This window comes from Pyrus communis, chromosome 3 (genome assembly GCF_963583255.1).
Source record: "Pyrus communis chromosome 3, drPyrComm1.1, whole genome shotgun sequence".
Taxonomy (NCBI): Eukaryota; Viridiplantae; Streptophyta; class Magnoliopsida; order Rosales; family Rosaceae; genus Pyrus; species Pyrus communis.
Genome location: NC_084805.1, coordinates 5,196,087 through 5,223,280, shown reverse-complemented (window position 1 = coordinate 5,223,280; position 27,194 = coordinate 5,196,087). Strand labels below are relative to the sequence as shown.

At 39.8% G+C, this 27,194-nt stretch overlaps 1 protein-coding gene across 1 annotated transcript; it reads left to right on the top strand.

Moving 5' to 3' along the window:
• Window positions 1-4,152: 4,152 nt before the first annotated feature.
• Window positions 4,153-4,500, top strand: LOC137728112 (GATA transcription factor 5-like). Its single transcript, XM_068466994.1, has one exon. The coding sequence runs from the start codon at window positions 4,153-4,155 to the stop codon at window positions 4,498-4,500; it is 348 nt and encodes a 115-aa protein (XP_068323095.1).
• Window positions 4,501-27,194: the final 22,694 nt, after the last annotated feature.

Sequence of the window (27,194 nt, the reverse complement as noted above, 5' to 3'; positions counted from 1 at the left end):
AACATGCTTTTCTAGCATGTAAGATGAGGTGGAGCACTTGGCTTTCATATCACCCTTCTAAATTAAAAGCAAAACTTGAGAAATTTTTCAGTGTGTCTAGAATACAAAGTGGTATACCATATATCATTATACAATTATAGAAACGTTATTTTTTTTAAGTGTCACTCCAATTATATGATAATATGTGGCGTACTACCCGTGTTTTAGACACACTGAAAAAGGAATATGTTTGCTCACCACTTTCAAGTGATGATGATGTTCACAACCTTATTTAACACCGTTGAATGAGTTTAAATTTTGAGACACAAATCTCAAAACATAAACTCACAGTAATAAGTAAGGCGGTGAGCGTCACCACCACTTGAGGGGGGTAAGAAAAATACACCCCACTAAAATCTCCCAAATCTAAAGAGCAACAAAAACGCAATGGAAAGGGATCCTCTCCAGATCCCTTCCACCTAATTCTCCTCATCAAATAATTAGGGCCCTTGAAATTTAATCTAACTGCTACAAATAAGAGCTTACTCTAAAAATTATAATAATTTTAACCGTTGGATCAAATTTTAAGGGCATGAATTGTTTGATGATGAGGATTAGGTGGAAGAAATATGGAGAGGATCTTTCCAAACGCAATGCCACTTTGCTTTTTAGGAAAGCGCGTGGGTGAATTAGTTATCAATCAATCCTATCATTAGCCTCAAAGTAGAATGTTTTAGCAGCAGGAAAGACGTCGCCAATTAACCAGGAAAAGAGGCGCGATTAACGCGGACAAGCAATAATTTTTCAATCTCGTAGATAACTCGAATTCCGGTGGCGAATGTCCATGACTAAAAGGCACACACACAAAAACGCCAAATGATAGCGGTTTCCTGGGCGGTTTCGTTTAGTTTTTGAATCATCCAAGCGCCAAAATCTCACTTTAACCCATTGTTAACCACCAATTATGGCAATATCCATCACTCAATTCAAACATTCTAATTTCTTCAATCTTGATAGGTATGGTATTCAAACGAATAATGTCACGTTCAAGTGGTCTTGAAAATGAGTTGAGTTCTTACATGACAGCATGAGTTTGAATCTCGTCAATGACTAATCTAATATCTAATCTAACAAACTTTATCGTTTGACCGAAAAAAATAATAATAATGTCACAGGACAATTTATTTATATATGTTAGAGAAATGCTAAGGAAACTCTCTCAAAGTGGGACTCTTCATAGACTCTTTACCACCTCCTTCTTTAACTTAATTTTCATGTTAACATTATAAAATATTGTACAAAAAACATGAAGTATCAGAGAGTCCACAATGAGAGAGAGTTTCCTTAACATTTTATCATATTTTTAATATTATACAAGTGATATGAAGAGATGAAGATTGAACATCCGGGATGAAATAAATGTGTTTTTAACCAATTGAATAGCAAACCCTATCATGATTAATCACTTTTAAGATTTGTATCCGATAACAAAATGACTTAATACTTTTAACGTGGATACTTTTGTGTGTTTATATTCTGGTAGTTTTGTAACAGGTAGTTTGATTGTCAACTTTTTGCCCTCTTTTCTTTCAATTTTGCCCTCACTTTTGAATACACAATGTTGACATGAGGAGGGCAAAATAGTAATTTTGTATCTTTTGAACTTTTTCCCCTTTTTTCCTACTTTGTATCTTTTGTATCTTTTGAACTTTTTCCCCTTTTTGAGGAGGGCAAAATAGTCATTTTATATCGAAATATTTACATAAGATAAAAAATATGCACTTATTAAGAGAATTTGTCTCACCATCATTTTTCATACATGTAAGTGAAATCATGATGTTTTTTCGATAGTTTGAATGAGCTGAAGCGGTTGCGCTTGAGGAGAACGTGATAGGAGGTAGGCAGGTGTTCACACACACGGAGTGTGTGCTCATCTGCTAGTAATATAATAAGTTAAAAACTCGTATGCATATCACCATTATCGATATTTAAATCAGCCTATTATTTCCAATGAGAAAGTGTATTGTGCAAGTCTCTCTTGTTGCTACAATTAACATTTTAAAAGACGCTAGGCGCTAGTCGGACGTCGTATTGGAGCCTAGCACTTAGGCGGCTAAGAGGGTTTAGACGGATTGAAGTGTTTCTTTTACTTAAAAAATACATAATTATATTGACTTACATAAATTACACAATAAAATGATATATAAATGATAAATTATTAAAACATATTGAAAATATGTGGAACTATTATATAATAAGCGTTTGTTCGAGTATTAAACTAGTCTCTTCCATTCTATCGGAAAAAAAAAATGCAAGATGAAAGTTATCTACTTTTGTATAAGTGAGTCGCGACCTAAGCGGGTCTAGGCGTGCTAAGCGGACGTCTAAACATCTTTAGGTGCTCTTTCTTGCTTTCAAACATGTAGAGATTAATCAGAGCGGTAGCCAGCTGCTTAGCGCCTAGGCAGATCCTAGACGACGCTAGGCTGGGATTTCTAGAACAATGCTAATAATCATAATACCGACGTTTGTGAGAATTTGTAAAAGCTCGAAAATCATTTGTTCATATTTTTTTTTTAATATGTACCACTTCTTCATATAATTAATCGTGTGATATCAGTAAGATGACGTAGTATAACCGTTTCATATTATAATTAAGATTTTTTCTATTTAGAGGGCTTGGAAAAGTTGGAACTGAAGGAACCAATGCCATGATGGTCGTTGGTGGTCATGGTCAAGCTCAGCTAGATTTGCTTTTATAGAGATAAGTGGATATGGACTTGGTCCGAATAGGCCAAGCATGCCAACCCTTTGAGACCTAGAATAGTCAGCCAGCCGGAGCCAGACAGCCATCCCCACCATCCTTTGTCACACGCATGCACCAAACACGCACCAAGTCACAACCCCTCCCCAATATTTAATTTAAAAGTTATTTCAGAATTGCCCCTTAAGCTTTTGATTTTATTTTCACTTTTGTCTGTCATCTCCCATTTTTGTTACAAATTAGTCTCAAAACTTTTAAATGTGTGAACTAGTCATAATAGCACGTGAACACTTTATGAAGGATATTTTCTGTAATTCATCAATTTGGAAAAAAGAAATGTCTTCCGCCCATTGGGACGTGACCACTTAAGTCCACATGTAAGCGTTGGGAATGAATTTGACATTGATAGAAATAAGGATCTTGCATGTGCTTATAAATAAATTGGGCTACTCTGCATATTGCCAATTGATTTTATGGTAGAACCTTAATTTCATGGTATTAGAATAGGTTGTCCCACGTGTGAAGCCAAACGGCCACATGCGTTCCACGTCATCCAATTTGTGTTGTCTACGTGTTAGTCTTGAAAATTCGCTTTTAAGTGAGAGACAAATTCGATACCAAATTAGGTTGTCCATTGGGTGACTTAAACGAACTCCTTCTCCCCTTAGTGTAAACTATACTAAAAAAAATAAAAGAAAATTACGTCGAAGGCCCCAAACACAAATCTTATTAATCTTTAAACTATTATCATTGTTCTCAATTTACACATTTCAGGTCTTATTAATTTTTAACGTAGCCTTTTCATTTAGAAAAGTGAGATCTTAAATTCAATTCCATGAACATCAAGTTTAATATCGAATTATAATGCTTCAAAAAAAAAAAAAAAAACCGAATTATAATTGGTCATTGTGTAGTTCTATATACATAAAATTAAAAATTTGAGACCAACTTGGGATGAACCAAACTTTGAGGTGCGGAGTGGAAGCACAACTAAATTTCAGGACCAAATTTATAATATTCTCATTAATTTAAATTTACTCAAAAAATCAAAATAAAAAAAAAAAAAATAGCGGACGGACACTGAAAGAGATGGATAAAAACACCAAACCAATAACTCGGGCACTTGCTTCGCCCACAAACCTGCCTTTATTTCAGTGCTTCTAACCCAACCAACTCTGACCCCATCAATCATCCACATCGCACCACCCCACAGTTTTCATCTTTCTCTCCTTCTTCTTCCTCCTCTCCCCTTCCCCAGTTCCAGGTACAATTATAATAATGGAAATTAACATAATTTAATATTTAGTTTATTTTAATTCCCATGCAAAACTAAAACCCAATCATCATCGCCTTGTTCTTCTGGGTTTTCATTTTCAACTCCTTGTCTTATCTTCAACCCCGTTCAAAGCATGGACGTGTTTGTTGGTGAACCGGCGGCTAAGAAACAAAAGAAAAAACCGGCGGTCCAAACAGGGGAGGGTTCAATTGGGGGACAGTTTCAGCGGAGGTGTAGTCATTGCCAAGTACAGAAGACTCCACAATGGAGAACCGGTCCGCTTGGTCCTAAAACATTGTGTAACGCATGCGGCGTCCGGTTCAAGTCTGGCCGGCTTTTTCCGGAATATAGGCCGGCTTGTAGTCCTACTTTCTCTGGTGCTGTCCACTCGAATAGTCACCGTAAAGTGTTGGAGATGAGGAAGAGGAAAGATGTTGGCGAGCCCGAACCGCGGTTGAACCGAATGATTCGGAGTTTTTGATGGGTGAAATTTAGAGAATAGTGCACTTGAACCGGCTTGAATGGAATGGACCCAATTGTGTCGTGCTTGGTTGTAATAGTAGTGGTAGTGGTACTAGTAGTAGTGAGAAATTTTCATTGTAATCGAACACGGGTGGTATACCATGTGTTTTTATATAAGTGGCGGGAAATTTTATTTTTTATGTTATTAAATTTTTAGCACACATATCACACCATTTGTATAGTGACACGTGGTATACCACTTGTGTTCCGGTCACACAAAAAAATCTCTCTAGTAGTAGTAGGATTTTAGGAAGGTTTTAGAATTTAGCAATAGTTTTAGACTTAAGCTTTTCATTCTTGTATTATCAATTTGTTATGTATTTAGAATGGTGCTATCCACACATTTATTTTTATTTCTCACATATCTTTTATTAATTTTTGTCCTTTGATTTATAATAATTTATTAGATTCAACGATCAAAAATTAAAAGATGTGTGAGAAGTAAAAAGATTCACACATCGTATTGATTGAGGGAGAGATATGGATATGAGGACCGACGAGCTTTTGTTTTGTGGGTCTCCCCCTCTAATTAGGGTTTAGTGGAGTTTTTGGATCTTTTGATTTGTTTTTATTAACTTCACTTTCACAAAGGCATTGAAATTTTCAAAACTCCAAAGTAGTTCAGCGGTTTTTTATGGATGTGCAATATATAAGTGAAACAGTAGAAATTTTAGTTGACCTAACCAAAGAACAAAGGAAACTCGATTCTTGAAAGTTGAAAGGCCAATTTGAGAATTATCAATAAAAAAAAAGGCAAGTTTGAGAGAATGGTGAGCTGTAATTGAGGTTTAAAGAATGATTGTGTTGGTCAAATCGCATGGCATGACTAATCAATCACCACTAAAATACTTCCCCAAAAATTTATTATAGCACAAGTGCTCAAATTATCTCATATTAGATTTGATTCTTGTCAAAGACGAGTTTGAACAATATTATTACTAGCATATTGTAAAGCTAAGCCCACTCCTTCTCCTTAATGTAGATAATATTGTTTATTCAAAAAAAAAAAAAAACCAATTAAGGGGTGGATTTTTTTTAATTTGAAGGCTTTTATGCATGATTATTTCGATCTCTACACGAGGTGATGATTAATCTCTCACCTCTAGTGATGGGCACAAAACCAAAGATTGAAGCCAAAGCACAAATCAAATCAGACCGCACTGAACGGTTTAGTATTTTCAATTTTAAAACTGTAACCGAAACTGAATCGCGCCACCTTCTCAAACTCAAAGGCCTCATAAACCTTCGAAGAGTAAGTGTCCAAAAGAAATGGACAATGAAAAGGTTGAATGATTCAAAGTAGTGACTTGAAATACAAAAACTTTTTGTTTGATTGCATGAACAATTTATTTTTTGGGGTTGTACTAATGCTATAAGGCATTTTAACGTTGACCTTTGTTTGAACTTTAATTTTAGTTCAGTAAACTTAACTTTTACAATTGAGCTATACTAAAGTAATGTCATAAGCCATTTTGATGTTGAACTTTGTTTCAAGTTGAATTTTAGTATGTGATGATCATGAATTTTTTTTCAATTGAGTTGTATATCAATGATATAAAAATTTAGTTTGCAAATGACCTGTTTTGAACTTTTGAGTTTGTTTAAATGTTGAATAATTGTATTAATACCAATTGTTTAATAGGCCTACAAGTGACACACAAACTGAAACCAAACCCATTTGAAATTGAACCAAACCAAAGTTAAATGGTTTGGTTCCATCTCTGTCCTTACGCTAAAACCGCATCGAATTAAATTTCGATTTAATTTCAATGTTGTTGTAAAACAACATTGAACTAAATCGTGCCACCTATTCATGTCACATCCCTACCTGGGGCGGATCACTTCCCGGGCCCGCTCCACTATCGTGCTATTGTCACATCCCGACCCAGGCAAGACCACTTCCCGGGCTTGACTCTACCACCGTAGCACGATATTGTCCGTTTTGGGCTTACCATTCCCTCACGGTTTTGTTTTTGGGAACTCACGAACAACTTCCCAATGGGTCACCCATCATGGGATTGCTCTAACCCCCTTCTCGCTTAACTTCGGAGTTCCCATGGAACCCGAAGCCAGTGAGCTCCCAAAAGGCCTCGTGCTAGGTAGGGATGAGAATATACATATAAGGATCACTTAACTTGGCGATGTGGGATCTCACAATCCACCTCCCTTAGGGGCCCGACGTCCTCGTCGGCACACCACGACCAGGGTTAGGCTCTAATACCAAATTATTACATCTTGGCCCGGGCGGGACCACTTTCCGGGCCCGCTCCACCATCGTAGCACGATATTGTCTGCTTTGGGCCCCGACCAAGCCCTCACGATTTTGTTTTTGGGAACTCACGAGCAACTTCCCAGTGGATCACCCATCATGGGATTTCTTTAGCCCCATTCTTGCTTAACTTCGGAGTTCCTATGGAACCCGAAGCCAGTGAGCTTGGTATCTGTAGACATCGAAATTTCAGTGAAATAAATGTTAACCAATGTATTAAAATTACAACATTTATTTATTTCACCTACATCACACAATCATTTCACCTACAACTTCCACTTACTTCACCAACCTCACACACTTATTTCACCTACATCACACACTTATTTCACCTACAACTTCCACTTACTTCACCAACCTCACACACTTAGGTACATCACACACTTATTTCACCTACAACTTTCACTTACTTCACCAACCTCACACACTTATTTCACCTACATCACACACTCATTTCACCTATAACTTCCACTTACTTCACCAACCTCACACACTTATTTCACCTACAACTCCATTTACTTCACCTACAACATCCACTCACTTCACCAAAAAAATGGATGGTAGTGATTCACTCTCAAAGCCTATAAATAGGCTTCTCCATCAAGAGAAAGGGATAACACACCAAAACCTTGAAGCCTTGAAGCTCTAAAGCTCTCAAGAAAATCCCGAAGGATCAAGAAAGCAATCTTCGTTCTTCGTCAAATCCTCCTTCAAGATCAAGCCCCAACGGTCCTTGAAGAACTCCCACCAACTCAAGATCAAGCCCCGACGGCCCCTTGAAGAAAGTGTTCATCATTCACCATCCGTTCATCCTAAGATCAAGCCCCAACGGCCCTTTGGATCAACAACCTCAACAAACCCATACACCCATTCTTCAAGATCAAGCCCAACGCCCCTTGAAGATCCATTCATCAACTGTTCATCCCTAGACAAGCCCCGACGGCCCTTTGGATCAACAGCTCATCCACAAACCTACACCCTACGAAGATAAAATCAAGGGATCAAATTACAAAGAGATTGTAACCCTAAAAATCATTAATACAAAAATATTATTTTTGTACACGTATTCTTGTTTCTTGTTTCAGGAATTTTTCGTGTTTACAAACTTGGCACGCCCAGTGGGACATCTCTACCTCTCATCTCTATCCTCAAATCATCGAAAAACGCAAATGGCATCAAGAAAAGATCAAGTTATTCCCGCAATCAAAGTGAAGAACAAGAACATCATCGCTGCAGGTGGTGATATTTCGGGCATCACAACCCGAAGTAAAGCAAGAGCTCTTTTTGCCGCAGCTTCCACCCCTGCATTAACTCTGTCAAAAGAACAAGAGCACCTGAGGCACGAGCCTGTGATCACCCTAGCCTTGTTAAGGGCGTCAAGAGGAGAAAGCCCGAGGAAATACTCAGAGTTCCTACTCTCCGACGCTGATTCGAGCGGCAGTACAACCATGCAAGTCATAACTACTGGAGCAACTTCAATCGAGGAGCAGTTAGCTCAGATGAATGAAGCAATCGCAAAGCTTACACGGACTGTGGAAGAGAAGGACTTGCAGATTGCCGCACTTGTCAACCAACTAGATGCGCGGCCCGACGTGAAAGTCGACCCAAATGTTGGCCTAGTAAAGAAAGAAGTCGACGAAGAAGAGGAGCCTTCATTGGAGAAAGTCGAAGAGAAGCTGAAGCTAGACCAAACAACGGCGTTCATGGGATCTCTCTCTATCCAGCAGCTACAGGAGATGATTGCAAGCACTATCAAGACATAGTATGAAGGAAGCTCACATGACTCCGTACTGTACTCAAAGCCTTATTCCAAGAAGATTGATGCTTTGAAGATGCCAATGGGTTATCAACCCCCAAAATTTATGCAGTTTGATGGAAAAGGCAACCCGAAGCAACATGTCGCCCATTTCATTGAAACTTGCAACAATGCTGGGACAGAGGGGGACTACCTCGTCAAACAATTCGTGCGTTCGCTGAAAAGTAATGATTTTAACTGGTACACCGACCTCGAACCTGAGTCTATCAACAGTTGGGACCAGCTAGAAAGGGAATTCCTCAACCGCTTTTACAGCACTTGCCGTACGGTAAGCATGCTAGAGCTGACCAGTACGAAACAGTGGAAAGATGAACCTATCATCGACTACATCAATAGATGACGCTCCTTAAGTCTAGATTGCAAAGATTGGCTTTCTGAAACCTCTGCCATTGAGATGTGCGTTCAAGGTATGCACTGGGGGTTACATTACATCATCCAAGGCATAAAACCAAGAACATTCGAAGAGCTAGCAACTCGTTCCCACGACATGGAGCTGAGTATCGCTAATCATGGGAAAAATAAGCCGATTACTAACTTCAAGAAAGATAAAGTATTCACCCCAAATGTAGACAAGACCGGGAAGAAGCCCGCTAAGGAAGCTTTCACCGTCAACACTACCCCCATCAAGACCTCCTCAGCGCCCATCAAGATCTCCTCCAAGAAGAAAGCGAAAGAGATAAAGGCAAGTGAGCCTTTTCGCACCCAAGACAGATATAAGAGCACCTTGAGAGAGTTGGAACAGAAAACGTACCCTTTTCCTGACTCTAACATGGCTGCCATGTTAAATGACTTGCTGGAAAAAAAGGTGATTGAGCTACCCGAATGCAAGCGTCCTGAAGAAATGAATCGCACAAATGATCCTAGGTACTGCAAGTACCATCGTATTGTGAGCCATCCTGTTGGCAAGTGCTTCGTTCTTAAAGAACTCATCATGAAGCTAGCATAACAAGGGCAAATTGAGCTCGACCTTGAGAACACGGCCGCAACGCATACCACTACAATTGCGTTTAGATCGTTTAATCCTGTGCTTCTCTAAGCAACACCTGACCATTCCCGTGAATGCTCAAGCTGCACGGCACCTCCTACACAACCATCAATGGAGGGAAGCGACCAAGATGCACATGCTGATAATGAAGAAGGATGGATATTGGTAACCTACAAAAAGACAAGGAAACCAAGACCACGAGTCATACAGCCAAAGGTGGAACAAAAAAGAAATCACCATGGCCACAACAATGCGAAGCCTAAAAGAAACATAGAGCATGATAAAACAACATATGCTCTGGAACCTATAGAGCAGGAGCCACGCATTCCCGTTTCCTTGCATGAGTACTTCCCGAATGACTTTTTCCAATAGTGCACTACTGTGGCCTGTCATATGGTTGAGGTAGAAATAAAAGAGCCCTCAAAAGGCAAAGTTATCGCCACTGAGGTAGAAAAGACCCTCACACTTGAAGAAGGTCTGCCAACACACTTTAGCATCGGGGAAGTGCTACCGTTGCCAAAAAAGATGCGAAGAGCACTGGCAGCAGTCTTGGTAGGTCCCGGCGACCACGAAGTGCAAGAAAGTAACGACGAAGGCTCGAAGCTTTAGCTACATGAATGTGCCACATGTTGTGCCACATGTTGTGCCACCCATGACGCAATTAACTTCACTGACGAAGACCTACTGTTGGGATCAAAGCCTCACAACCATCCTCTTTTCGTCTCCGGGTACGTAATGGAATACAAAGTCAACCACATGTTTGTGGATGGTGGGTCGGCCATAAACATCATGCCAAAATCAACAATGACCATAATCGGCATCAAGGTGAATGAACTATCCCTGAGCCGTCTGCTGATCCAGGTTTTTAACCAAGGAGGACAAAGGGCAATGGGCATGATCCGAGTAAAGATGATCATTGGTGAGCTCAAAGCAATCACGATATTCCACGTGATTGATGCAAGAACTTCCTACAGCTTGCTCTTAGGAAGACCTTGGATCCACGCAAATAGGGTAATGTCGTCCACCCTTCACCAATGCCTAAAATTTTACCGAGAATGAGTGAAGGTGATCCAAGGTGACACCAAGCCATTCACCGAAGCCGAATCACACTTTGCAGACGCCAAGTTCTACATGGATGAAGACATGGTACTCGAAGCCCTTCCGGAAGAGATCAAATCCACGGGCAGAGCAGCACCTAAAAAGCAAGAGTGGCAAGCCATACCTAAAAAGCAAAAAGAGCAGGCCATGCCATCTTCAAGCAAAGACGATGACGAGTTTGCTAAACCTGCAACAACCAAAGGGAGTAGGATGCCGTCAGAAGAACCGCACGCACCCATATTCCGGTATATCCCGATGTCAAGAAGAAAGAATGGTCAATCTCCATTCGAAACTGGAACAAGAAAAGCCGACACACAGTGGCACACGGATAATGTGAAGTTGCTCAAGACGAATGCAGTTTTGCCTCTGACACAGCTAGGGGGTGCTAAGGTCGCAAGACTACCACAAGGCTTCATAAAAGCTTTACCAAAGAAGGTGGAATCAAGCTTTCTTCCAACCAAAAGGACCGAGGAAGGTTTCGATCCAAACACCTACAAACTCATGTCAAAGGTCGGGTACGACTTCGCTTCTTCTGCGGCGGCTGGAAAGAAGGTTTCAAACACTGTCAATGACGAAGAACGTAACCTCACCAAAACTCAAAAGAAGTTGAAGGAGCATGGTTACGGAGTTGACAACAACAAAGCCGAACTTGGCTGATGCAAGAATTATACGCACACAAATTAACCCTTTTTTTTGTCAAATTGTAGTAAGTATGTAAGTAGGGATCGTTCTTAACCGAGGATTAGGAGGGATTGCAAATCTCTTGGAAACTGACTCAAAAACGTAAAATAAAGTTTAAAACACTAAACTAAACTCAAAGAATGCAAAATTAAACACTTAAAACACTAAAACAAACCAAAAGACTCAAACAGCACCCAAAACACTCAAAACTGCCTTAAAAACACTTTCTGGGCAGTTTTGAGCACTTTGGTGAATTTGGACGAATTTATGTAACAAAATGAATCAAAACACTTATAAACACAAACTAAGACACTTTCTAACTAAATTAGACAATAAAGTAAAGGGGGATTGAGTTTTGGACGAAATTAAATAAAATGCACAGATTCAAATTAAAACAGATAGTAAAGATGAATTTGATGGAATTGAATGGATAGGAAGCTAGCTAAGGGGTTCATCTCCACACATGTTATACTTGCATATAAAACGATTTCCAATTGCCTTTCAATAAACCATGAATTCTCAACACCCCAAGTTAACCGTGATGCACTAATTAACCTTCAAATCTTCCTTATGTCAATGAATTGGATGATGCATGCGACAATTCAAATCATTCTCCAACGGTCCTCAACATGAATGCATAGAAGAGGTACAGTGAGAGATCATTATGCTCTATGAAAATTATAAATGTTGACGAGGCAATTGTAACTATGAATGCATGAAACTCTTGCCAAGAATTCATTTAACGCGATTGTTTATAAGCAACCTCCACTACTTGTGAATATAAGTTCATAACTATTAGGTGAAACTCACTTATATTCTAGCGTCATATTCATGCATGAAAATTAAGCGTGCACTCTCAATAAACATACATAAATAAGTTATCAATCAAACAGTTAAACAAATTGAATTCACAACTTATGAAACACAATTAGAAGTAATCAAATTATATTGCAAGCATAAACATATATTTCGAATCACCCCCTAGCTAAAGGGGGTTTAGTTCCTCATACGTACAATACAAAGAGAATTGAAATTAAACATTGAAATCAAAGAAACACCTAAACATTCCAACAACTCAAACTTGAATTGTATGAACGTTTAGGCCATCTTCTCTTCCTCTTTGTTGCTGCACAAGGTCTAAGGTGAGTTTTGGGGGTTATGGATGGTGTAGAATGATGTGTTTAGGGTAGGGATGGATGTAGGGGAAGGCAAGGAGTGTTTTTGGGCAGAAAATATGAAGAATGGTGAAGTATGGCTGTGTTAGAGAGAGGGAATGAATTTCTGGCGTGAATGGTTGTGTATGTGAATGATTAGGGTGAATGTGCATGTACTTTGACAACTAGGTTGAATAAATTAAAGGGAGTGCATGTGGAATGTTTTAAAGGATGGAATGCATGTGAATATGCTGGAAATCTGATGGGAACTCACGGCATTGATGGGCTGTTTTGTGTTGTTGGTGTGTGAATGGGAATGCAATCTGAAATGGGAGAGCATGTGGGTGGAAATGCATGTGGGTTAAAGTGGAATGACAGCTAGGTTATGATGATGAATGCATGTGCAAAGTTGGTTGAATGATTATGAGTGCATGTGGCTAATTTATTTGAAGGGAATGCATGTGATTAAAGGCTAGGAAAAGTTGTGGAATGGCTTGTATGAAGGGGGAATAATGCACGGCATTAAGTGATTGGAATGGTGTGTTGTGAAAGGGAAGTCACGGCCAAAGGGGATTGTAATCTTTTGGTCTTCAATTTCATCCATCTATTTGGCTTCAAGTATATGCAATCCATTTAACGCCCCAAACTACTCCAAAATGCACCAAAATGCACTCTTTTGCATACCTTGCCCTTAGAACCTGAAAACACACAAAAGAAGCATAAAGGACTAAAATAACTAAAGAAACATAACGTAAATGCACGAGAACAAGCCATTTAAGTCGCATGAATATGGCTTCACACCAAATGCACCTGTGATGATTTCAAACAAAGCGAAAAACACTAACACTCAATACGTCAGTTTGAGCATTTAACAAGACCAAGAAGAGCCTAAACCCGTCTCTCGGACGTCGGTTTTCGATAGAATGAACCATTGAAGCTCCAGAATTTCAGTGCTTAATCGCATTGGTAGTCAAGATCGAACCTCTGTCTTGAAGAGGCTTAACGCGCCAACATCCCAAAGCTCTGTTTTTGAAAGGTTGTTAAAGCCTAAGAAACAAAGCAACACAGCTATCTCTCCTCTGCGACGATCAGCTTCGGAAAGATTTGAAGATAATGAGAAGCCTTTTGGAAAGAGGAAGACAACACCAAAGGAAGAAAAGCTCGATTGGATAGCAGAAAAATGCGACGTTCGAAGCTTGATTCCTTCAAGGATGAAGCGCCAAACAATCCTAGAGGTCGACACAAAGGGACCACTGAAAGTAAGAAGGCATACTATCATCCACACCAGACAATCCTTATGCCAACAAGCTCGAGAAGACAGCACTGAAGAGGAGATCCAAGATGTTTTCCACATCACGATTCAAGAAGGTAAAGAAGATGAAATCCCCGAGGAAGATGTCACTGCTGCACCACCACAGCTCGAAGATGGGGGGCAAGCCACGGTTGATGATCTCAAGGAACTCAACTTAGGTACAAGCAAGGAACCAAAGCCTATCTTCGTAAGTGCATTTAAGTACAGATGAGATAGAGGACAGGCCTGGACCTACAAAGAAATGCCTGGCCTGGACCCTATCATCGATGTTCATCATCTTGCGGTCAGGCCTGGAACACGACAGATAAAGCAAACTCAAAGACGCTATTGATCTGAGCTTATCCCAAAAATCGAGGTCGAGAACGACAAGCTAATCGAAGCAGGCTTTATTCGAGAAGTGCAATACCCCAAGTGGATCTCCAACATCATCATTGTCCTTAAAAAATCAGGATAAATACGTGTTTGTGTAGACTTCCAGGACCTCAACGATGCTTGCCCAAAGGATGACTTCCCCTTGTTAATCATTGAAATCATGGTGGATGCAACCACTGGCCATGAGGCATTATCATTCATGGATGGCTCTTCTGGGTACAATCAAATTCGCATGGTTCTCGAAGATGAGGAACTAACAGCCTTTCGTACTCCAAAAGGTATCTATTGCTACAAGGTGATGCCCTTTGGTCTAAAGAACGCTGGAGCTACGTATCAACGCACAATGCAGAAAATCTTCAATGACATGCTACACAAAAACGTAGAATGTTACGTAGATGATGTAGTGGTTAAGACGAAGAAAAGATCAGACCACTTGAAGGATCTGCGAATAGTATTCGAAAGGCTGCGAAAATACAACCTCAAGATGAACCCGTTAAAGTGTGCGTTTAGCGTCGTCACCTCTGGAAAATTCCTCGGCTTCATCGTCAAGCACCGTGGTATTGAAGTAGACCAATCAAAGATCAAGGCCATTCTAAGCATGCCCGAGCCAAGAAACCTGCACGAGCTGAAAAGTCTACAAGGACGGCTAGCCTTCATCAGACGCTTCACCTCCAACCTCGCAAGGTGTTGTCAACCGTTTAGTCGCCTTATGAAGAAAGATGTTCCATTCGTATGGGACAAAGCATGCCATAATTCTTTTGAAAGCATAAAGAAATATTTGTCAAGTCCACCTGTCCTGGGGGCACCTGTGCCCGGGAAACCGCTCATATTGTATATTGCTGCTCAGGAAAGTTCAATCGGAGCACTCTTGGCGCAAGAGAATGAATCCCAAAAAGAAGGAGCATTTTACTACCTCAGTCGAACTCTCACCGGCGCTGAGTTGAACTATTCCCCAATAGAAAAGATGTGCCTCACTTTGGTGTTTGCCATTCAGAAACTCAGACATTACATGCATGCTTACACCATCCACTTGGTTGCTAAAGCCAACCCTGTCAAATACGTTATGTCTAAGCCAGTCTTGACAGGGCGACTCGCTAAATGGGCTTTGCTTCTTAATCAATATGAGATCATTTACGTCCCAGCTAAAGCCGTCAAGGGACAAGCGCTAGCAGACTTCCTTGCCGATCATCCAATCCCAACTGATTGGAAAATCTCAAACGACTTGCCTGACGAGGAGGTGTTCTACATCGACATCTTCCCGACATGGACGATGTTCTTCGATGGATCCGCACGAGCAGACGGAGCGGGGGCAGAAGTAGTATTCATGTCACCACAAAGGCAAATACTACCTTACTCCTTCCAACTGAGTGAGCTATGCTCCAACAATATTGCTGAGTACCAAACATTGATCATCGGGATCTAAATGGCGATCAACATGGAAATCACAGCTCTTGAGGTATATGGCGATTCCAAGCTCATAATCAATCAACTCTTAACTGAATATGAGGTAAGGAAAGATGATCTCGTCCCATACTTCCGGCTAGCAACTCAACTGCTACAAAAGTTCGAAGCCGTGACTCTAGAACATATGCCAAGAAAGAAAAATCAAATGGCAGACGCTCTCGCCAATCTAGCCTCGAGTATGACACTAGGAAAAGATGAAGCTGCAGACGTGCCAGTTTTCCAAAGATGGGTGATTCCGCTCGTTAATGAAATGTCACTAGATCATACAAATGTCATCTCAGTACTTCCAGTCGATGCTGAAGAGTGGAGACAGTCGCTAATCGACTACTTAGAGCACGGAAAACTTCCAGATGATCTTAGACACCGTTCTGAAATACGTCGACGAGCACCTCGCTTCCTTTACTACAAAGGAACACTCTACCGACGCTCTTTTGAAGGAGTGCTCCTGAGATGCCTAGGTGAGGAAGAAGCTATTCAAGCCATGGAAGAAGCACATTCAGGTGTGTGTGTGGGGCAAATCAGTCTGGACCAAAGCTACATTTCCAGCTTAAAAGAATGGGTTACTACTGGCCGAGCATGGTGAAAGACTGCCTGGAACACGCCAAAAGGTGCCAAGCCTGCCAATTCCACGCCAACTTCATACATCAACCGCCTGAACCATTACACCCTACAGTTGCTTCATGGTCGTTCGACGCATGGGGATTGGACGTTGTAGGACCAATTACGCCAAAGTCATCTGTAGGGGAAGCTTACATCCTAGCTGCAACAGATTACTTCTCTAAGTGGGCTGAAGCCATACATTTAAGGGAAGTAAAAAAGGAAACTGTTGTTCGTTTCATCAAGGAGCATATCATCCACCGATATGGGGTGCCTCGCTACATTATCACTGACAACGGAAAGCAGTTCTCCAACCGACTCGTGGACGAGCTTTGCGACAAATACAAGTTCAAGTAGCACAAGTCTTCCATGTATCATGCTCCGGCCAACGGCCTCGCGGAAGCATTCAACAAGACGCTGTGCAACCTCCTGAAAAAGGTAATCGGCCGAACAAAGAGAGACTGGCATGAAAGAATAAGTGAAGCACCTTGGGCATATAGGACTACACATAGGACTCCTACCCAAGCTACACCTTATTCTCTCGTATATGGCGTATAAGCTGTTCTACCGCTCGAAAGTCAAATCCCCTCACTAAGGATGGCTATACAAGAAGGCTTGACTGATGAAGAAAATGCAAAGTTGCGCCTTCAAGAGTTGAAAGCGCTGGATGAAAGAAGGCTCGAAGCTCAACAACACTTGGAATGCTACCAAGCACGGTTATCCAAGGCATTCAACAAGAAAGTCCGCCCAAGGTCTTTCCAAGCGGAGATCTCGTGTTGGCATTGCGTAGGCCTATCATTACAACTCACAAGACAAAAAGCAAGTTCACATCAAAGTGGGATGGACCCTACGTAATACAAGAGGTCTACACCAATGGCACCTACTTAATCATGGCAGAAGACGGGTTGAAGATCGGCCCCATCAACGGTAGATTTTTGAAGCGCTACTAGCCCTAAAGCAAATGCACCACGGTCCTGGCCCGCAAGAGCATAAACTGTGTACAACAAAATCATCACCAAAATCACCATTAAAATCCAAAAAAAAAAAAAAAAAAAAAAAAAAAAACCATCACTCATTTGAACTACGTCATGACTTGATCCCTCCTCAACCAAGGGTATGTAGGCAACTTGAAACTTCAAAACTTCAAGTACAGTCACATCATCAACAAAAACACAAACACTTTGGAGAATAAAGAGCAAATTCAAGAACACAAACACTCTGATTACAAAATAGAAGGCAGAAGACACTACTCGAAAACTATGTCCCTAAAACTGCGGAGGCGATCTTCAAGCAAGCCTTCCAAAGTCTTCAAAGTCTCTACCTCGGTGAGAGACAAGATGGGCAACTCTATAGCCATGTCTTTCTCTTGTTCTAGGCGTGAAATCTCCTCCTGGCATTGAGAAAGTGTAGCTCCCCGCTCCCCGAGAACGCTTTCAAGTCGTGATGCTTCGATGCCAACTGTTCTTGCTCTCATATCAACGCATCTAGACATACTTGGACGGAAGCTAAAGAAGTTTATGTGGCTTGATAATCTCCCGAAGCAGCTTGCTGAGAAGACTGGACTTGGGTTAGTGACAAGTCTATTGCAGCAAGCTGGTGAACTCTAACATCTGGACTCAACTTCTTCAAGGAAATAGCACGCAAGGAAGAATACTCAGTTATCGGCAGCGTAGGATTGCAGGACAGGGCAGTCGGGATGCGAGAAAGCAAACAATGCAGTGGCTGTGCAATGGTTGTGCAGTGACGATTTGATCCGACATAAATACATACATATATATATATATATATGTGCACATGAACCCAAAGAAGCGAATGAAGTGCAACGACTGTGCAAATAATGTTGCAGTGACTGTGCAAATAGCAATCCGCATGCAGTGAAGAATGTAATGAGATGACTGTGTAAACAGAAATCCGCATGCATTGAAGAATGTAATAAGATGACTGCAAATAAAAAAAATAAAAATAAAAAAAAAGTCTGCATGCGGTGCAGCAAGGAACCCAGCAATGCCAATGTACCATACTCGTCATCAGAACAATGTACATGCACACAAAAAAAAGGTGCAAGCTACTGTTAGCAAATCAAGAAGAAAAAGGAAAAGAGATGGTGGTGACAGAATCATTGAAAATAAGAAAATAGGGGAAGGATGGTGCACGGCACCAGCTTGCAAAAGTATCATTTAAAAAAAAAAAAAAAAAAAAAAAAAGGAAGGAAGTAGCACATTTTAATATGTTTTGCTTGTACTTAACACAATACGCTGAATGAAATAAAGCATGTCCATTGATCTCCGAGAAATTACAAATGCGTACAGAAAAAAAAAAAAAAATGGAGCTTTCACAAAAGCTGCTCACGAGAAGCCCTATTACTGAGCAAAACTCCAGGAGTGGGAGGCATCGAAGATAGATCATTCGAGGCTTCAATTCTTGGTTGAACGCTAGATGACGAAGGAAAAAGGTGCCTCTGGAAGAAAGCCGCAAGCCTTTGACGGTCACTTTGAATTCGACCTTCAGATTCTTGCAGCTGATCAAGCTTCCTCTTCATGCTCGTCGAATAATTATTCGCAAGCACGTGCAAATCCCTATTCTCGCGCTTAAGATGTTTGATCTCTTGTTTAAGATTTTCCACCTCCACCATCAATGATTCAACTTGACGGGATCGAGCGAGTAGGCGTTGACCCATGTTGGACACAGAGCCCGCACATTGAACACTGAGAGCTAGGGACTCTTGAACGGCCAACTCATCAGACCGTCTTGAAAGCAGCCTATTATCTCTAGGAGTGAGGAGATTCCTAGCTACTACCATAGCCGTTGTTGCATCCTGTATCACAGAGTCCTTACCTGTAAGAGGGCCATTAGAAGATCAGAAAGACGGGCACCATATATTACCCTGCCGCGGCGCACCTGTATCACCGCTGAGACTCAAATCTAAGCAAATGTTAGATGGGTTAGCCATTTTCAAAGATGTTAAGAGAAAATGGTGGGACGAAGTAAAATCTAAAAAAAAAAAAAAAAAAAAAAAAAATACACCGAAGATGATTTTCACAAGCAGGTAATCTTCAAAGTGTGCACGTTGGATGTGATCGATACTTCTATAAAAGGAGAGGCAACACAACCAGCAATAAAAAATAAAAATAAAAAATAAAAAAAATCGAAGAGACGCCACTTTCAAATCTTAAAAGCCGGATTTTCCTGCGTAAAGTTCGTCAACGCTCTTCAGACGCAATCTCAGCTTTTCAGATAACGCGTGCAACTTTGTCAAAGATCTCTGACAAAGTTGAAAGCGCGTGAAGGTCATTATCCCAACCACCACACTTTTGCCGACAAGCGTGGGTGACAAAGCCGCACCCGCACTACTACTTGCCATTAAAATCCCTATATATGTCAACATTCATGGTAAGGCATACATCCAAAAACGCATGACTCTTCTTGTCGGCCGAGAATGTAGCTACAACCAAACCTCTCAATATGCTCAGTTTTCTTCTTCCCTTGAGAGCACCTATTCAACCAAGTCTTCGAGAGCAAACATATCCCATATCATTAGGGTTGAAAGCAAGAGTATCTCATAGCATGTCTTTCCCCCGTCCTTTCCTTTGTTCTTGTTCTTCCCTGAAAGACAAAGAGAGAGAGAGATCGGTCGACACTTGGAATCAAGCTTCCCGTTTGGAGCCGACTGCCTGGAATCCCTTCCCTGATTGCTTATCCAGCCCTGTTCTCAAGTACTCATCTTCAACCATTGATGTACCCCCAAAGAAGATACCCAGATGCCTGTAGTACAGATGAGGCAGGAAGAAACGGTAGATCGAAGCATATGGAGACAAACGCAACAAATATATGTGTTGATTCATTCGCTGCTTCTTCAAAAGCAAAAGTAGCTCATATCATCAAGGGCGAAAGCAAAGGTATCTCATATCATGCTTTTTCCCTGTCTTTTCCTTTGCCCTTGCTCTTGCTTCCAAGACAAGGAGAAAGAAAGCAATCAGTCGGAACCGGAAATCAAACTTCCGATCTGGAATTGATTGCCCAGAACCTTTGCTTGGTTGCTTACCTAGCTTTGCTCTCAAGTACTCATCTTCAATTATTGGTGAGTCTCGAATTCCCTTAGCGCATACTCCAGGACAGGTGACGGAGTGTCGGCTCTTTACATTGAAGCTGCCAAGCATAGATGAATTACTGAGAAATGATGCCCTGAAAGACCATTTAAAGGCAAAGGGTTGCGCATCATCTCGGGCTATGTAAAAGAAACAAGCAGAGAATAATGCGATACAAGGAGCTGGAACAAATTGCTGGAGCACGACGCCTTCCCCTGCAGAACCATCCAGACAGAGGAGTTTAAGTCAAATCCAAGCTCGACATCATTGTTCTAATCAAAGAGCTCGAGAAGCCTCAACAACCCTCCGCTGGCGCCGTCACCAAAGAGCAAAGCCTCGCCGCGCGACGCTGTTAAATCGTCAACACTTCTTCAAAAAGAAAAAGTATCTCATATCATGCTTTCTCCATGTCTTTTCCTTTGTCCTTGTTCTTACTCGTAGGGCAAAGAGAAAGAGAGCAATCAGCCGGCACTTGGAATCAGTCTTCCAATCTGGAACCGACTGCCTGAAAAATCTATTCCCTGGTTGCTTACCTAGCGTTGCTCTCGAGTAGTCATCTTCAACGGTTGATACACTTCCAGAGAAGGGACCACATCTGCCTGGAGAACAGCTAAGACGAGTGACAATGAAACATCAATCTTGTGGATCGTTAGCAAACGCAACAACTGCATATGCTGAGTCATCCTCTAACCCTCTTCAATATGAATTGGAAAGATTGAACAAAGAAACAGGTCATCACCTTCACCTCGTGCTTGCCTGCCATATGTCTGAATCCTGAAACCGCTCATGGTCCTATTTTCACTCAAGATCAAGCCTCGACAGCCTTTGAAGAAATCACATGTCCGATTCAAAATCAAGTGTTCACCACCCTTGAATCAAATTCAACTCCAGATAAAAGGAGTAAGTTCAGACCTTCGGAGGAGACCAAAAGAATCCTCCAGCCTAGTTCAAGATTAAGCCTGTGGAAAATCAACGATTGGAGGAAACCAGAAAATCTTCCAGTCGAATTCAAGTTCAAGCCCCAACAGCCCTTGAAGAAATTTCCAGCCCAATTCAAGATCAAGCCTCGACGGCCCTTGGGTTGACATCTACATTAAGGGACTTCAAAACGCATCTTCTACACGTGACAAGCACATGTATACGACGCGCCTTGAAGTGGGGGCATTTGTAGACATCGAAATTTCAGTGAAATAAATGTTAACCAATGTATTAAAATTACAACATTTATTTATTTCACCTACATCACACACTCATTTCACCTACAACTTCCACTTACTTCACCAACCTCACACACTTATTTCACCTACATCACACACTCATTTCACTTATAACTTCCACTTACTTCACCAACCTCACACACTTATTTCACCTACAACTCCATTTACTTCACCTACAACATCCACTCACTTCACCAAAAAAATGGATGGTAGTGATTCACTCTCAAAGCCTATAAATAGGCTTCTCCATCAAGAGAAAGGGATAACACACCAAAACCTTGAAGCCTTGAAGCTCTAAAGCTCTCAAGAAAATCCCGAAGGATCAAGAAAGCAATCTTCGTTCTTCGTCAAATCCTCATTCAAGATCAAGCCCCAACGGCCCTTGAAGAACTCCCACCAACTCAAGATCAAGCCTCGACGGCCCCTTGAAGAAAGTGTTCATCATTCATCATCCGTTTATCCTAAGATCAAGCCCCAACGGCCCTTTGGATCAACAACCTCAACAAACCCATACACCCATTCTTCAAGATCAAGCCCAACGCCCCTTGAAGATCCATTCATCAACTGTTCATCCCTAGATCAAGCCCCGACGACCCTTTGGATCAACAGCTCATCCACAAACCTACACCCTATGAAGATAGAATCAGAGGATCAAATTACAAAGAGATTGTAACCCTAAAAATCATTAATACAAAAATATTATTTTTGTACACGTATTCTTGTTTCTTGTTTCAGGAATTTTTCGTGTTTACAGTATCGTTTGGTATGCAGACGGGACGGGATAGGACGGAACGGAACGGAGCGGGAGCAAAGATACCCTCAGATGGAAACAAGGAGGAAGAAAAAGGAGACGAAGAGGTTATAATTTTGTGTTCGACAGATGTGGAACAAGTCGTTCCAGGGGGTTGAGGTGGAACGAAAATTCACCCAAAACTCGTCCTGTGGAACAGCTCGTTCCACCCGTTTTGGGCGCACCAAATGTGGGACGGAACGCCTTGTCCCACTCTGTTTCGTCCCGTCCCACGTACCAAACGGTACCAAAAGGCCTCGTGCTAGGTAGGGATGGGAATATACATATAAGGATCACTTCCCTTGGCGATGTGGGATGTCACAATTCACCCCCTCCAAGCTCCTAGATTTTTCCTATAAGAGTATTTCCACTCCGAAAAAGCCCCCGAGCAATAGACAATTCAATCCCCCAAGTGAATAGTAGCTACTCAAGTGCATCTCCACCCTTAAACTAAATAACCCAGACAATTGGTATTAAAATATTATTAAAGTTTTGTTATAAAATAATAAAACATAAGTTTATTTTTAATTTTGTATGATAATAAAAGATTGGTTAAAATTATTTGAAAATATTTGAAAATATTTGAAAATATTGAAATGTGGCGTAAAAGCACTTCCAGTGTAGGAAGTCCCCCTGGGCAATAGTCAACTCAATCCCCAATAAACAGTAAATGCCCAAGTGCATTTTCACTCCTAAAATGAATAGCCCAAGCAGTTTGTAATAAAACATTAGTATTTTTTATTTTATAAAATAATAAAAGATTGTTTTAATTTCGGATAATAATAAAAGATTAGTTGAAAGTATTTGAAAATATTGAAATGCATCGTAGAGTGAAAGAACAGGGTTAGGTGTTTATATAAATTAATTAATTTTTATAATTCTTAATAATTTCTATAATTTTTTGATAATCTAAATGACGTCAGCCTTACGTTACATAGGCAGAGCATTAGGCTAGGCGATTATTGTCTGACTTCTTAATCGGGCTCACATTGGGTCCAATTGCCCGAGTGGGCTCGAGTGTTTTGGGGAGGGAGAGAGTGGATTGGGTTGCCTATCCCAAGGCAATAAGCAACGATGAAGTTGCTCTAAGGTGGAAGAACATGATTAGGTATTTATAGAAAGAAAAAAAAATCATTTTTTTATATTTTTAATTATTTTTTATGATTTTTTATTTATTTATAATTTTTTGTATTTTTAATTGTAGCTTATGTAAGCCTTGCGTCACATGGCCTAGGGGCTAGGTTAGTCGATTTTAGCCTAGGTGAGCAACTAGGCTCCCCCAGAACCCAGGGGATTGGAATGGGATGGAGGAGTTTTGGAGAAGGAAGGGGATTTAATCCACTATCCCTAGGGGATTTGAGAAGGGTGGAAGTGCTCTAAGTATAACTCATCTTTTTTTCTCTTAGCTAAAACTCAGTGGCTAGGGCCACTTAGTACTACGGTCTAGTAATATTCCTCTTCATTTGTAAATGAGAGGTCTTATGTTCGATTCTCGCCAAAGGAGAATTTGAACCACATTATTGCTAGCCAATTGTGAGGTTAAGCCCACTCCATTTTCCTTAGTGTAGATAATATCGTTTGTTAAAAAATAAAAAAATAAAAAAAAAACCCTCAATGGCTAGGATCTACTTGGCAAATTACCGATCCCCTTAGCAAATTACCAAATTAAGCATGTATGTTAAATTTTATATCTTTCACATTTCTAAAATACCCACAACTTAGTCATTACTTCATTATGGACATTAATAGTGCATTTTTTTTATTGCAAGCAATAATAATATGGTGCTTGCAAGTGGCCCTCTACCACAGTGGTGAAGAAGAGTGCTGCCCTTATATCATGGCGTGGGTTCCAACCCCACCGGCTCCCTAACCTAATATCTAATCTGACAAATCTATTGTTTGACCCAAAAAAAAAAAAAGAAGAAGATAATAATATGGAGCTTATGGCACTCTAAAATGTTATTTTGAACTCTTCATAAGTGTATTTTTCTCTTTTTAGAGAAAGTTTGGAATGCAAAATGAGATTCTTAGAGTGCCGATAACAGTTGTTTATGCAAATTTCATTCGTAATTAGATTGATGAAATAACACTTACAAAACAAGAAACACCGTTAGCCTAATGGACGAACACCCAATACAAGGGAGGGTATCGACCAAAGATCCTCCAATGCCTAGGCGAAATAGTTTGAGAGAAACTAGAACATAGAAAATTTTGAATGGTAAATGGTGATCACCAATTAAAGAACCAAACAAATAGAAGGCATATAGCAACGATACTTGATAAATACCAATTTGATTAATGCATCAAAACATACAATACAATAATTGTAGTATTTAAACAGGAAAGAAAGTTGTAGAGGCATGTTACTTGGTCGAAGCTAGTGTTGGACACTATGCTCTTAAGACGATATTAAGACCCACACTAATGCTTATGATTTTCCGTGCTCATTTCTCAAGATATGACTTTCCGTTCTTGTGATAGTAACATTCCAAAGCACAACAACAAGCAAACCAAGATTATGCAGAAACTCTCTTTCAATGACTCTCGAAAAGACTCTAATTTTACGGAATCACTGGATATTTGAAAATTGTATATTATGCTACAATGGGGTTGCTGTATTTATAGAGATAAAATACCCTTTGGGGGATGGGTGTGACTCCATAGAGGAGACGCATTGCATACACAGAAGTGACTCGTTCTTTTTCATTAAATTTTCTGATACGGCTTGCATCTCATGCGATTGAAATATTAGGGTACAAAACCATACCTGATATTACAAGAGCAGTAATGGCTTCGACAATAACACATGGATGAGGAGTTTGCAAACTTCCCTTTTCTTATTTGTATTATGTTTGGATGAAGAAATTTAAGTTTACTAAAGAAATTTAAAAAGACAGAAATTGAAATAATGAGGTTTTATTTTCTAAAATTTTTGAATTTCTTGTTTGGTTAACTTAAAATAACAATGGAATTAAATACGAAATTTGTTATTTTTAAACTATCAATCATAAAAATTGGAAAATGACACGTATTTATATGAAATTTAAACCTGGGAATTTGAGATCCCAAATTCCAAGTTTTTTTTTCCACGTTGAAATTTTAATTTCTATGTTTATGAATTCAAACAAGAAAATTTATGTATGTTAATTTATAAATTCTGACTTTTATCCAAATTTCAGGTTTATTTTCCTCATTCAAACATAGTGTTAAAGTTTTTCGCCTCACGTCATCATAAGAAAATTAATTATTATAATAATTGTAGGTAATTACAATTATTATAATAATATAAACTCTTAATTAAATTACAATATTCACTCAATAATAAAATTTAATATTAATATAATGTTACATTTCTAACCATTTAGAGAACAGACTCCCCGCTGATAGCTGGAGGTAAGGCCGCATGCCATACCAGGTTGACCATTATGTTCTGCTAGTGTGATGCAGACCACACTTCACGGGCAGCTATTGGTAGACCAGGTAATTTATTACAGGACACGTAAAACGACATAAAAATAATGAGTTCATAGTAATAAAATAACTAATCGGGTCATTATCGGGTCCCACGATAAAAACCCGTTACTAACAGGTCCTTAACAGGTTTATACGAAGGTGACACGCTGGTAATCGATTTCGATACTTTAAGAAAAAAATTATTTTGATGATTTAATTTTTTAAACTACTGAAAAACTTACTATAAAATACAATAGTCATAGTATTATTATTCTATATAAATTTGAAAATTTTAAGTTTCATTTATTTATTTTTATAGTGTACTATAGTCACAGAGTGAGATTAAAAAAAAATTATAAAACACATAAAAATAAGAGTATCAAGTAATTTAAACGTGCCAAACACTTTTGAAAAAATTATAATAATTCATGTACAAGTGCAAAAAATGTGAAAAAATATGCAAAAGCTCATGATCGCATCCTCTACGCATTGAGTATGGGTACATCGTCGTTTGAATTTTTAAAACCATACAAACCCTCATGAATAGTATTTTTAAGGGAGGTCAAAATAAATAAAATTCATAATTATTAATGTATAAGTCTAAAAAATGTGAAAGCATATATAAACATGCAAGGTTCTTAACCTTGAAACACAACTCCCTTCATTTTGCCTATCCTTGAACATTTGGTATTTTATAGTAATGTATTAATGTTTTTTTCATTAGACTCTTATTTTGCAGTACCTAATACTTGAAAGATAATTTTTTTTTTTTTTATGTTTGAAGTAATATTTATGTGACATTGTGGCATACATATACTAATTTAGTATTATGTTTTCTATTTTTTGGATCAAATTATGTTTTTCATTTTCATTATTTATTGACTTAAAATATATTTTATTTAACGGGCAAAGAGTCGGGTCATATTATCTGATAATATTAACAGGTCGGGTCATATTACTTGCTTACTTTAACGGGTGTTACACGACACGATCCATTAAGATATCGGGTATGTCATGAAAACGACATGATACAGAAAACACGACACGAATGCCAGGTCTAGCTTTTGGAAGAACCCTGGAACACCCTTGCCAAGTAGTGACGCTGGAGCATAGGACATTCAAAAGAGACTCCAAAGAGTCAACTCCTATATCTTTGGGCCAAGGAAGTCATGGTGCCAAGAAAGGGATATCATGGACCCAAAGAACTCTTTGTTATTTGTGTGGGCCCGAAGGCCCATCACCTATAGGACATGTAGATACTTAGCCTTTTGAGGTCTGATGTGGTATGCTCATGATGTTAAGGGTAAAATCGTCAATTGATCTAAAATTCCATGTGTGATTCTTTTATTGGAGAAATTTT